Source organism: Dermochelys coriacea, chromosome 1 (genome assembly GCF_009764565.3).
Source record: "Dermochelys coriacea isolate rDerCor1 chromosome 1, rDerCor1.pri.v4, whole genome shotgun sequence".
Lineage (NCBI taxonomy): Eukaryota > Metazoa > Chordata > Testudines > Dermochelyidae > Dermochelys > Dermochelys coriacea.
The window spans coordinates 111302305-111314388 of NC_050068.2; the positions used below are offsets into that span (position 1 = coordinate 111302305).

At 40.4% G+C, this 12084-nt stretch overlaps 1 protein-coding gene across 4 annotated transcripts in view; it reads right to left on the bottom strand.

The window, feature by feature from the left end:
• DCUN1D2 (defective in cullin neddylation 1 domain containing 2) overlaps window positions 1-12084 on the bottom strand; it is a 66303-nt gene that overhangs the window by 14684 nt on the left and 39535 nt on the right. For all 4 annotated transcript variants that reach the window (XM_043507149.1, XM_038386553.2, XM_043507210.1 and 1 more), the window contains one exon: window positions 3674-3756. In XM_043507149.1, the coding sequence (XP_043363084.1) occupies window positions 3674-3756 (83 nt within the window). The remainder of the gene's footprint in view (window positions 1-3673; window positions 3757-12084) is intronic.

The following is a 12084-nucleotide window of genomic DNA, read 5'->3' on the forward strand; positions in this document are numbered from 1 at the left end:
AGCAGCAGGCTCTTGTGAGAGGGGTCCTTGAAGAGGGACTGGGAAAGGTATTTGGGATGGGGGAGAAATGGACGGAGTATCCATCTCGGATGATCTCCAACATCCATTTGTCAAAGGTTATCCATTCCCAGGTGCTGTGGAACGGGGTGAGACTATCTCTGAAGGGATGGGTGGGGTTTCCCTGTGTGAAATGAGAAGAGTGTTCTACAGGTACCTCGACCATCCTATCAAAGCCATCTCTTTGAGGTGGAGGGCTAAGAGGAAGTTTACCGAGATCCCGATGTCTTTCATCTGGAGAACCTGGGCTTCTTCCTCTGAGGTTCATACAATCTCTATGTATATTGAGATGGAAACTAGGATGAGTATTGAGAGGAGTATTGTGAGCAACGCTTGAATGGTCACTGAGTGCTGTGCCTTCTTTTGTACCCAGGCGTATAGATACCGGGGATCGAAGAGGGACCCTCAAATCTTTTAGTGTGTGGAGGGAGGCAACAGTCTTTTCAGTAAATAATTTCATTCTCTCAAAGGGGAGGCCCCCCACCATCATTTGGACCTCCTTGGGGAAGCCGAAGAGAAGAAGCCAGGAGGCCCGTCACATCACAATGGCATTTGAAATAGAACATGCTGCCGTATCAGATGCATCAAGTGCAGACTGGAGAGACCTTTTTGCCACCAGCTGGCCTTCATTAACCAAGGCTTTAAACTGGTCCTTGTGAGAATCGGAGAGTTGTTCAATAAGAGAACTAAGCTTCACATACTTCTGAGAGTTGTGTTTAGCCCACAAGGCTTGATAGTTCGCCACTATGAATTGGAGGGTGGCCGAGGAGTAGGCCTTCCTGCCAAACAGGTCCAGATGCTTCCAATCCCAGTCATAAGTGGTGGACTTAAAGTGGTGTTGGTGGCTTCTAGAGTAAACCGTATCCACAATGATTGAATTGGGAGGCAGGTGTGAGAACAGGAATTCCATGTCCTTTGCTGGCATATGTCTTCTTCTCCCTCTTATAAGTTGGTGGGATGGATGTGGGGGTCTGCCACAACACCCTGATGGAATCCAGTAGAGCCTTATTAATAGGAAGGGCCACTCTGGAGGAGGTGGAGAAATGCAGAATGTCCACCAGTTTGTAATTTGACTCAGACACCTCTTGTAAAGATATTTGGAGGGTCTCTGCCATCCTCTGTGCCAAGCCCTAGAACAGTTTAAAGTCATCCTCTATACATGGCGGAGGAGGCATCACCATCTCGTCTGATGATGACAACAATGACAAGAAGTGGGCTGAAGAAATGACTTCCTCCTCAACTTTGGCCTCTGGTTCCTCTCTTGCCTGTTCAGGGAGCTCAGAGGCCCTCAAGGCAATTGCTGAAGTAGGGTACTTCCTTGGCTGTGGGTAGGCTGCACTAGCAGTGATGGAGGCCTGTTGCCTTTGGGCCTGCCAGGGGTCCCAGTACGGCCATTGAGATGGGAAGGGGCTTGGTGATTAGTACCACAGTTGCCCAAACCTGGGAGGCTGCAGGTCAGAGGGGTGATCTGCCCAGTGTCCATAATGAAACTGGGCTCCATATGGTGGGTGAGAAGAGCGCAGGAAGCTAGCTCACATTCTGATTCTGACAACGAAAAGAGCAGTGTGTGGCAGAAGGTGTTCAGTGAGTCAAGGGCTCTGTGTGAATTTGGTACCAGGCCCCCATTATTGAGCAGAGGAGAATCCAGTGTGTTGGACACTAAAAGATCCATCATGCACTGGAAATCTGTCAGTGCGGAGGGCATTGGTACTGGCAGAGGCTGTTGATGCCAAGACGCTTGCACCTACAGTGTCGGAGATGCAGATCTGACAGCAGGGTCCGTCAGTGCCTGGTGTATCGTCAGCGGTACTGATGTTGAGGACCATACAGATGGAGCCTTCCCCGGGGCAGATATTCTACGTGTCTCATGTACCCCCGGTATTGATGCTTCATTCCCTGTGCCCATCGAGTCTTCAGGCATTCCAACTTGCCCTGTCGGTTCGGTAAAGCACATGCCCTGGATACCAGATTTCAATGGCTTCGGTGCTGTTAGTACCGATTATACTGATTGAGCCGAGGATTGTTTTTCGCTTCATTGGGGCTTGCTATGGGGACACACGGACCTTTTCTTAGAGGCCTTATGTGAGTGGCTTGCAGGTGTCTCTCTGAGCTCACCTCCCTTCAGAGTGGAGGGCTGTGGCGAGGGCTCCCACCAAGACTCCGGAGGTTGAAAGGCTGACTCCACGAGAAGGAGTCTGAGCCTCAGTTTTCTCTCCTTCCTGGATCTGGGCTTCAGTTGCTTACCCAGGCCACACTTCTATTTCTCTCCCAGGTAGCGGATGCACTGCGAGTGTCTGTCAGTCACTGAGATAGATTCCTTGCAAAGGCTTCCTTTTTGAAGCCCGGAGAGCCAGGCATATCCCTATGGGGTGAGGGGGGATCAACAGGGGGTTGATGAAGTCCCTTTCTTTTCTTCTTTCTTTTTTTAAAGGCAACAGTCAAAATAAAATGTAAACAAAGCAAAGAAAGATAAAAGGGGCTTCAAAAGAAGCTAAAATTAACAATTCTAAGAGAACTAACGATCTGCAAACGGACAGCTCTAGCTCAGTCTCTAGCCAGGGGCAGTTGAGAAGGAACTGAGGAGGGATTGCCTGCCCATGGCTAGCCTCGTTTCCCACCAGCCACTATGCTTGCATGGGCAAGACTACTACCAAAGTTCTCCGATCAGCAGCGCAGGGATGCAGATACACGTATAGTGGAGCACCCATACGGACAATACTCGAAGAAGAATCATATGTGCCTGAGGACAGACAGGATGAGGGCTCAATCTACAATTTAGGGTGTCAGATTGTATCTTCAGCCTTTACAAGTAGAGGGCATAAGGTCAAGTGGTTCCCAGACTAGGGAGGCCTGCTCCTTAAGGGCCAAGAGGCCTGTTCAATCAGCTCCCCCCATCCCTTTGCCATAATTAGCTACCTCCCAGAGTAAGGCAGCTGAACTAACTGGAGTCATTTGACAGATTGATAAATATCAGGGCCTCATAAAAGGGCAGAGAAAACTCAGTTTGAAGGAAGAACTACAAGAAGCAAGTTGGTCTCCTTTGTAAGACCCTGAAGTAGATTCTGGCAGGACTCCAGGGAAGAATGGTCAGATCTATATCCCAGAACATAGAAGAGGGAAAGGTAGCCCAGAGGGGCTGAGACTGAGAGAGAGAGAGTCATAAGAAACACCCTGGGAGTCAACACTCTATCCCAGAGCAAAGAGATGTAAAGGGAGCCCAGAAGTTGTTATGAAGAGGAGCTCTGAGCCACATGAATTCCTGGGAGACAGGAAACCTTAGTAAGGGGAAACTGAGCCAGAGTGTGTTAGCAGCATCCATGTTCAGCTAGCAGGGGGGTGCTGCGAGGCAGGCATACCTTATGGGACTGCCTCTAGGTATCATTTCACTTTCCCCAGTGAGAGAAATTAGAGAGAGTATTCACGTAGGGTCCATTAACAATGTTCCGTATCAGTTCTCATAAAGCAAAGATGCTGAAAAGGAAACTGCTGTCATTCACTGTACTCTCATTTTTTTTTTTTTTGGTGTGCATGCGCAGTGGGAACACAATCTTACAAACTGTGGGGTTCACCTTACTATTGTGCATTAACACATACAGGAACAGAAAAATATACTTACCAACAAAAATTTATTCCAAAGATCTAAAAATTTAAACCTTCCTGATAAGACTAAATTCCAATATGCAATTGCCATTTCTAAATCTGCAAAAAACAAGACAAAAATCACATATTACAGTGCTTTATACACAGTTTTGATTTTACCCGTATATCTCACTCTACAAATTTATTGGCCAGTTTTTAAACCTCTTTTTATGATGAATGGTCTTAAGACCCAGTTAAAAAGCTGCCTGAATGTTGAGATGTAGAAGCCTAGGATATGTCTCCATGGTACACAGTGACAAAGATGTATTTGTTAAGTGTAGATCTGGAGTGCTCAACTGTTAAACAGGTCATATACTGCATGAGACTTTGCTCAGTTTCCTTGAACTTGTAATGAAAGCCTTTTCAAAAACTCACATTTTGAAGTACTGGTTCACTGTGAAGTTATATATAATCAAAGCAGCCTGGTTTGATTACCACTGAAGATAGCAATTCAATAATAATGGCATATGGAACAATGTAGGCATAAAAGGAATCACAATTACAAATGGAGAAGGATAAAAGACGGAACAAAACATTGAAGCTATCATTGAGCATGCTAACGTATCTTTTACCTATATAGCTAGCATTCAGTGATCATCAGTAATCCTGGCTAAATCCCAATTTGTAAAAAGTATTGATATAGTATCCATCTAGATATGCATAAAGCAATTCACGTGAAGAAAATGGAATTGACTTAACATTAATGTTTGGATTTAAATCCACAAAAATCAAGATATTCAGCTTGAAAGATGCTGGATGCCTTGTCTCCTTGCCCATTTTGTGTGTTAGATTGGCATTTCTTAGGGCTTTTAAGGCGGGAAAAAAAAAAAAAGGCTTTCAGTCCTCTGGAGCACAATATTTCTGCAGCAATCCTCATGACAGTTTAGCTTTTCTACAAGTCACTTATAACAAGAAGGCCTATACCCAATATTAAAGACCTATGGCACAATTTATCAAAAGTAACTAATGATTTTGGGTGCCCTACTTTTGGAGTACTCAATGAGATACCTTCAAAGTTGGGTGTTAATGTTTTAAGGTATTTGGGTACCCAAAAAAGGTGAGGTATCTAAAATAAAAGAACGCTTTTGAAATCTGGGCTGTGGACTATAGTAGTTAGTTGCTTAAGTGAATCATAGCAAGAATAAAGAAAATTTTAATATCATGGATACTAGAGTTCAGAATTTAGCAAAGTAACCAAAGTGTTAAATGAGTGATAGTCCTTTGCTTAGTTCACCAGGGGTTGGGGGATGACACATTCAAATGGAACCTGAACAGGGGATTTTTGAATCCCAAAGTAGTTCTGCTTGTTAAGTTAAGAGGAACTTAACTGAACTTTTATTAGTAGTAATGCCGTCTTTTTAAATATCTACTGTGAGAGAGATTAGTTTTAATCATGAATTACAGGGTACTTGTCCAGGAGTCCTCGCCCATAAAGAATTATCCAGAAGTTCTGGCTGAAAACATAGGTTTATGATACAAGTGTCACCTTGCCCACACCCCTCTACTCTACAGTATACTTAATCCTTTTCTTTCTGCGGATACAGACTAATATGGCTGCTACTCTGAAATATGCGTGTGTGTATATTAATAGACAAACAACTGCATTAAAGTTGTGAAGTGAAGCTGTCAGGGTTCCCTCCCCACTCTCAACTCTAGGGTACAGATGTGAGGACCCACATGAAAGACCCCCTAAGCTTCTCTCTACCAGCTTAGGTTAAAAACTTCCCCAAGGCACAAATTCTTCCTTGTCCTTTAAACAGTATCGCTGCCACCACCAAGTGAATTAGACAAAGATTTAGGAAAAGGACCACTTGGAGTTCCTGTTTCCCCAAAATATCCCCCCAGCCCCTTCACCTCCTTTCCTGGGGAGGCTTGAGAGTAAACAAGGTGAGCACAGACCAGGCCCTTGGGTATTTAGGACAAATCCATCAGGTTCTTAAAAACAGAACTTTATTATAAAGAAAAAGTAAAAGCACCTCTGTGAAATCAGGATGGAAGGTAATTTTACAGGGTAATCAGATTCAAAACAGAGGATTCCCCTCTAGGCAAAACTTTAAAGTTACAAAAAAAAAAAACCCCACCAGGAATAAACCTCCCTCTTAGGCTAGGGAAAATTCACAAGCTAAAACAAAAGATAATCTAAAGCATTTCCTTCCTATTACTTAAAATTTGGAATCTTAGATGCTTAGTTCAGGTATGGCTTTAGGAGATGTATTTTCCCTGCCTTGGTTCCTTGCTGTCCTGGAGAGAACACAAAGAAACACAAAACAAAAACCTTCCCCCACAGATCTGAAAGTATCTTCTCCTCTTATTGGCACTTTTGGTCAGGTGCTAACCAGGTTATCTGAGCTTCTTTACCCTTTACAAGTAAAGGAGGGATTTTATGCTACCATTAGCTGCATGTTTATGACAGAAGCACTAAAAGGTCAGAAATTGATAAAGATAAAGGTGCCCGACCACCTTCATCTCTGTCCTCTTGACTGTATGCGCAACAGTCAGATTATATCATCACACACTGTTTTCCGCAAGATTCCCGCCTTGTTCAGTGCAGTAGAAGACTGGTGCTCAGTGAATGAAACAGCTGGTTCAGCATTTTTTGCCATCCTTACCGTTATTATCCCCCATTTTCAAACCTAGAACTACTATATTTCCAGATAGAAAAATCTGTGGCAGAGCCCATATTTCCTACATCTCAGTCCAGTGCTCTGTTCACAAAGCTATTCTTCCTCTTCCAGCAGACTCCTCTCATTTGCTACACATCAAGATATGACAATCACTAAGGCTGAGGTGCTATAGACCCAAGGCCCATACACCAAAGAATCCTGCTTAGTTTTCTATCTGAAATTCACAATGAATGAGTACAGGGACCTGTGCAAGGAGGTGGCGGGGGAGAAAGTTTGTCATAAAAAACTATTGTCATACATTCATAAGAGGGGACTACATTAAGACTGAGCTGGTTCAGCCTATAACTCTGACTGGCTTTACAGAAGAAAAAAAAAAAGTCTTGCTAGGTAAGGTGCCTTCTTTTCCCAAGGCATTTTGTTTGCAGCATAACGTATTGAATATCTTACGTTCTTTAGAGATTAAGGTAACATTTAATACAACAAAAAATTTTAAAGAAAAAGCATAAACTCTGATAGAGCATTTCCAACCTTCGCCGTGTGATGATCTGGCACTCATCTCCTCATTTTATGGACATGATGGTCCACAATCATGCAATACATGAACTTATTGTAAGAAAAATTATGAATGTGTTTAAAATGTACCAAGACAGATATTGATTTGGAAAGAGTTAACATATAATATAAGTCAGAACAAAAATGACATTAGTACATGCCAGGGGATATTATACACAACTATTTTATTCCACTACTCATGTATACTTAATGTTGAATGAATAGAGATGGAAACAGGAAGGAACTAATGTGAATAATATTATAGTTTCAGTGATTCATTATGAGTTGACTGGTTTTGGCAATGGTCACTCAGCTCATAATTATGAAATGTTATCCTATCCAACATAGAGAAATCAACCTTCCAACACCACCATATGACATTTTACATTGAAATGCACATTGTAGGAAAGCACTACTTTTATGAGACAAAAGTTTTAAAATATTAGATTAAATACACCTGTTACAAGGAAGGTGTGCAAAGGAAGTTAAAAGGACTCACGGTGTAGAAGTTCTCTGTGATTTTATTTGATTTATTATAGCATCTATATTTAAATATAATGTCTTATTTATGAATATGTTTATTGTTAATTAAAGTGAATCTGATTATTTCAAGATTGTATTTAGTTTAATATGGTGAAAATAAAGTTTTCGGGAATGTTAAATGTTATTCTAACATTAATACTATACTTTGAAGGGAATTCTCTGTGTGTATGTGGCAAGCAATCTCTTGCAAAGTAGGCAACAAAAATATAGGACAGGCTTAATATAACAATGTACAATAAGCATACTTCTCATGCAGAAGCTGGAACTACACATTCATATTTCTAAATTCTCTTTTATGTAGTGATTTCTGAGACAGATAGCAAAGAGAAAAATTCATAATGGGTAGTAAAGTTAGCATTAATGATTATCAGGGGTGTTGTATGTAAGACACAGGAGGCAGTTGCCCCCTCCACTAGGCACTGGTGATGCCTCAACTGGAGTACTATGTCCAGTTCTGGGCACCACCCATTAGGAAAGATGTGGACAAATTAGAAAGAGTCCAGAGGACAGCAACAAAAACGATAAAAGATTTAGAAACCCCGACCTATCAGGAAAGGTTAAAAAAACTGGGCATGTTTAGTCTTGAGAAAAGAAGACTGAGAACTTGTCACAGTCTTCAAATATGCTAAGGGTTGTTATAAAGAGAATGGTGATTAATTGTTCTCCATGTTCACTGAAGATAGGACAAGAAGTAGCTGGCTTAATCTCCAGCAAGGGAGATTTAGGTTAGATATTAGGAAAATATAAAAAAGGATAGTTAAACACTGGAATAAACTTCCAGGTGAGGTTGTATAATCCTCATTATTGGAAGTTTTTAACAACAGAAAGGATAAGCAACTGCCAGGGATGATCTAGGTTTACTTGGCCCTGCCACAGCGCAGGGGGCTGGACTTGATGACTTCTGAAGGTCCCTTCCAGCCCTACATTTCTAAGATTCCTCACTCCTAACATTGCAAAAATCAAGCTCTCCAAAAGTCATAACATTCCAAAAGTTAAGTTTGTTTCCGCTGTGTTAACTGGCCACATTGCATATCCTATACATTTTATGCTACATAGTAATTACATTAAAAATTACATTAAGAGAGAACATAGAAATAGAAAATATACTATGCATGGAGAGATCTAAAAAATCAAATTCATGGGGGAGAAACATAAATCTTATGACTTTCCTCACTTAAGTGTCCAATTTTTCAAACTTAATGTTGCATTAATGCTTTTTTTGGGGAGTGGCATTTAATCTACTCTTTCCCCCACCACACACCTTAAAAAAAAAAAAAAGGTAGAAGTGAGATATGAAGTTATTTGGGAATTTTACATTCTTCCAGCCTCGTCAGAGCTTCTAAACTCGATGGACTTAGCTTTCAGTTTAACTGGGCCCGTAAACTAAAGGACTACTGGGCACCATCAGCATTTTTCTTTAATGCACTGCAAAACTCCTTAAAGAAAACCACCACTGCAAATAAGCAAAATTGGTCATTACATGCTCATAACTTTAAAACCACTGAAATAACAGGTTTTTTTGAAGTCTCAGTGAAACCTACAAGACAAGAGAACTTTTCATTTTGTAGTTTCAGACATTTAAAGAAGTTTTTAGTATGCAAAAATTTGTAATCAGAAAATTTGGAAAAAAGTCTTTTCGTACTTGAATAACTCAAAATTGGCTGACCTGATTTTTCTCCTTTGGGCTGAAAATCCAAGCATGGAAAAAACTTCACATCAAAAAGGAATTTATTGGATAAAGTTATGAGCAACTGAAACATGGGGATAGTACTGGAATTTGGAGCTCAACTTCAGTGATAACAGCTGCTACCCATACCTTTAATAATACACATACCATGCATACACTATCTGCTTATGAAGTTAGGCCTAAATCAATATCTCCCTATTTCCTCAAACATGTTTGGCTACTTAAAAAATCCGTACCTCCTAATGGAATACAAAGTTGCCAAAAGCTGCAGGGGGAGGTCATACAACCACTACAATGAATTTGGAGTACTTAAAAGTTATGAGACTCCTTAGGCCATGGGTGTTTTGTGTCCTGCAAGAGCATTCCCTGTGTGGGCTTAGATTCAGTGTGTTGGTCTTGGGATTATTTACTTTAACATTGTACAGACATGAAAGCATCTTCATAAATAAGATGAAATTACTTTAGGAATCACTTTAGGGAAAGGATAGATAAAAACACAGAAAATATCCTAATGCCACTATACAAATCCATGGTACACCCACAACTTGAATACTGCGTGCACTTCTGGTCACCCCATCTCAAAAAAAGATATATTAAGAATTGGAAAAAGTACAGAGAATGGAAACAAAAATAATCAGGGTATGGAACAGTTTCCATATGAGGAGAGATTAAAAATACTGGGAATGTTCAGCTTAGAAAATGGATGATAGAGGGGAGGGAAGAGGAATACTATAAAAGTCTGTAAAACCATGAATAGTGTGGAGAAAGTGAATGCAAAAGTGTTATTTACCCCTTCACATAACACACAAACCAGGGATCACGCAATGAAATTAACAGGCAGCAGGTTTAAAAGAAATATAAGGAAGTATTTTTTTACACAATAAACAGTCAACTTGTGGAACTCATTGCCAAGGGGTGTTGTGAAAGTCAAAACTATAACTGGATTCAAAACTGAATTAGATAAGTTCATGGAAGACAGGTCCATCAATGGATATTAGCAACCCTGTGCTCTGGGTGTCCCTTAACCTCTGACTGACAGAAGCTGGGACTGGATGACATGGGATAGACCACTTGATAACTGTCCTGTTAATTCCTTCTGAAGCAACTGGCACTGGCCACTGTTGGAAGACAGTATACTGAGCTAGATGGACCATTGGTCAGACCCAGCATGGCCATTCTTATGTTCTTATCGACAAATTCTCCCCCATATTATATTCTGAGGGTCTAAGTCTTATAGGTGACAAAGACAGAACAAAAAGAAGATATCTCTGGAAATAGCTTTTCATCTAAATTAGAAACTCCAGAATTTTAGAATAATTTTAGTATAAATAAATGTACAGGTCACTTTGGTTATGGTACAGAACAGCTGCTCAATGATCCATTAGTGTATAGCAAACTACATGGTACAGAGAAACAGTTGGTAAAATTAAAGTAGGCTACAAAGCAAATACATTGTTGTTTTGGACTTGTTGATGGTTTGGTCACACTGGTCTGAACCTAATGTAAAAACCTGCAACAGCATCATGACCAACCAGAAATGAAGGATGAAAGGGATGGTCACAGGGCTCTTTAAAACACCTCTCCCATCACCAAATCCATAAAGCATCTTAAATAGCTCATCTAAATAGGTATCTGGGGAGAATGGAATCTAGAGGAGTAACTAAGGGTGACAGATTAACAATAAAAAGTCCCACAGGAAGTGTAAGGACTCACTTTTGCCTGGGACAATTTTATGAGAAATAATAAGAAATAATACTCCTAATCTTTAAACATATGGACGTAGCAAGTTATACATCCTATATAATACAATCACACATTACCTCAGGCATTAGAAGGCTAATTTTACACCAAAGATATTAGTTGCAGGCACTTAGTTCCTAATACATAATTATGAGAGAGAAGGTAATGGATTCAGCCCTTGCAAGGGTTGGTACCCTAAAAGCTTTGAGATACAGAACTGTACCAAGGAATCTAAGAGGACTTTTTTTGCTCTTAATGCCACCATGTGTGCCCCCCACAATAAACTGACTTTCAGGCTTTTTTAAAGGGGTAGTTAACCATGTTCTTGGAAGTCTGAACTAAGAGGTAGCTCACAAATCAAGAGTCAGCAGTTTGAGAAACTGCAAGTATTTCCTATCAGTGTTAACCTCTTCTGTAAAATGTACAGCCAGTGATTTTAGTTTATTGTTCATTTACTCTGTGGTTATGATTAACTAACATGTTATGTCATATATAATCGTATGCTAAATAGAGTTACATTCTAGGATTATAGAAGTACAAGACTGATCATTAGTTAGGACGGATAATTATTTATTAGGTATCAAAGTAAGTAGGGCTGAAACAAAAGGTCACAAGATTACGGGAAAAGATGTACCACTGGGTGATATTGCAAAAAATTAAGAGTAAAAATAATGTTTAGCTTACAAGATGCCCAGTAATCACATTTTTCTAACACATGCCCTAACCACAGGGTGCATGAAATGTGTAAATGCTAATGAGGAACAGACAAAAATCACATTATAAAAAGGGGCTGTGCAGAGTGGGAAAATTGAGCTCCCTATGGGAAACTCCAGCAGCAACCATCCCTCTACTGATGATCAATCTATGAGACACCCATTAGACCCTAACACTATTGTTAAGGATGTGAGTATAACTATATTTGTTACTTGTGCAGAGGTATGTATAGAATTTCTATATGCTTGGGTAATCATAATTTTAACAAAACTTGTAAAACAGACTAGATCTTGTACTCGTAAATGTGTGTGTGGTCACTACCCTTGGTCTTTGTGTGTTCCTAGAGACTCTAAATCTGAAGCAAGTAGCACAGGTGACTTTCACTCTGTTGAGCTTGAAACTGTAGCGACCAGAGCCAAACCCATGGTGATGTAATACCACATTACAAAATTCACTTTAAATAAAATAAAAGGATACAAATGCTGCACTTTATACAACGACCTCAGTGGTAATTATAACTGCATAATG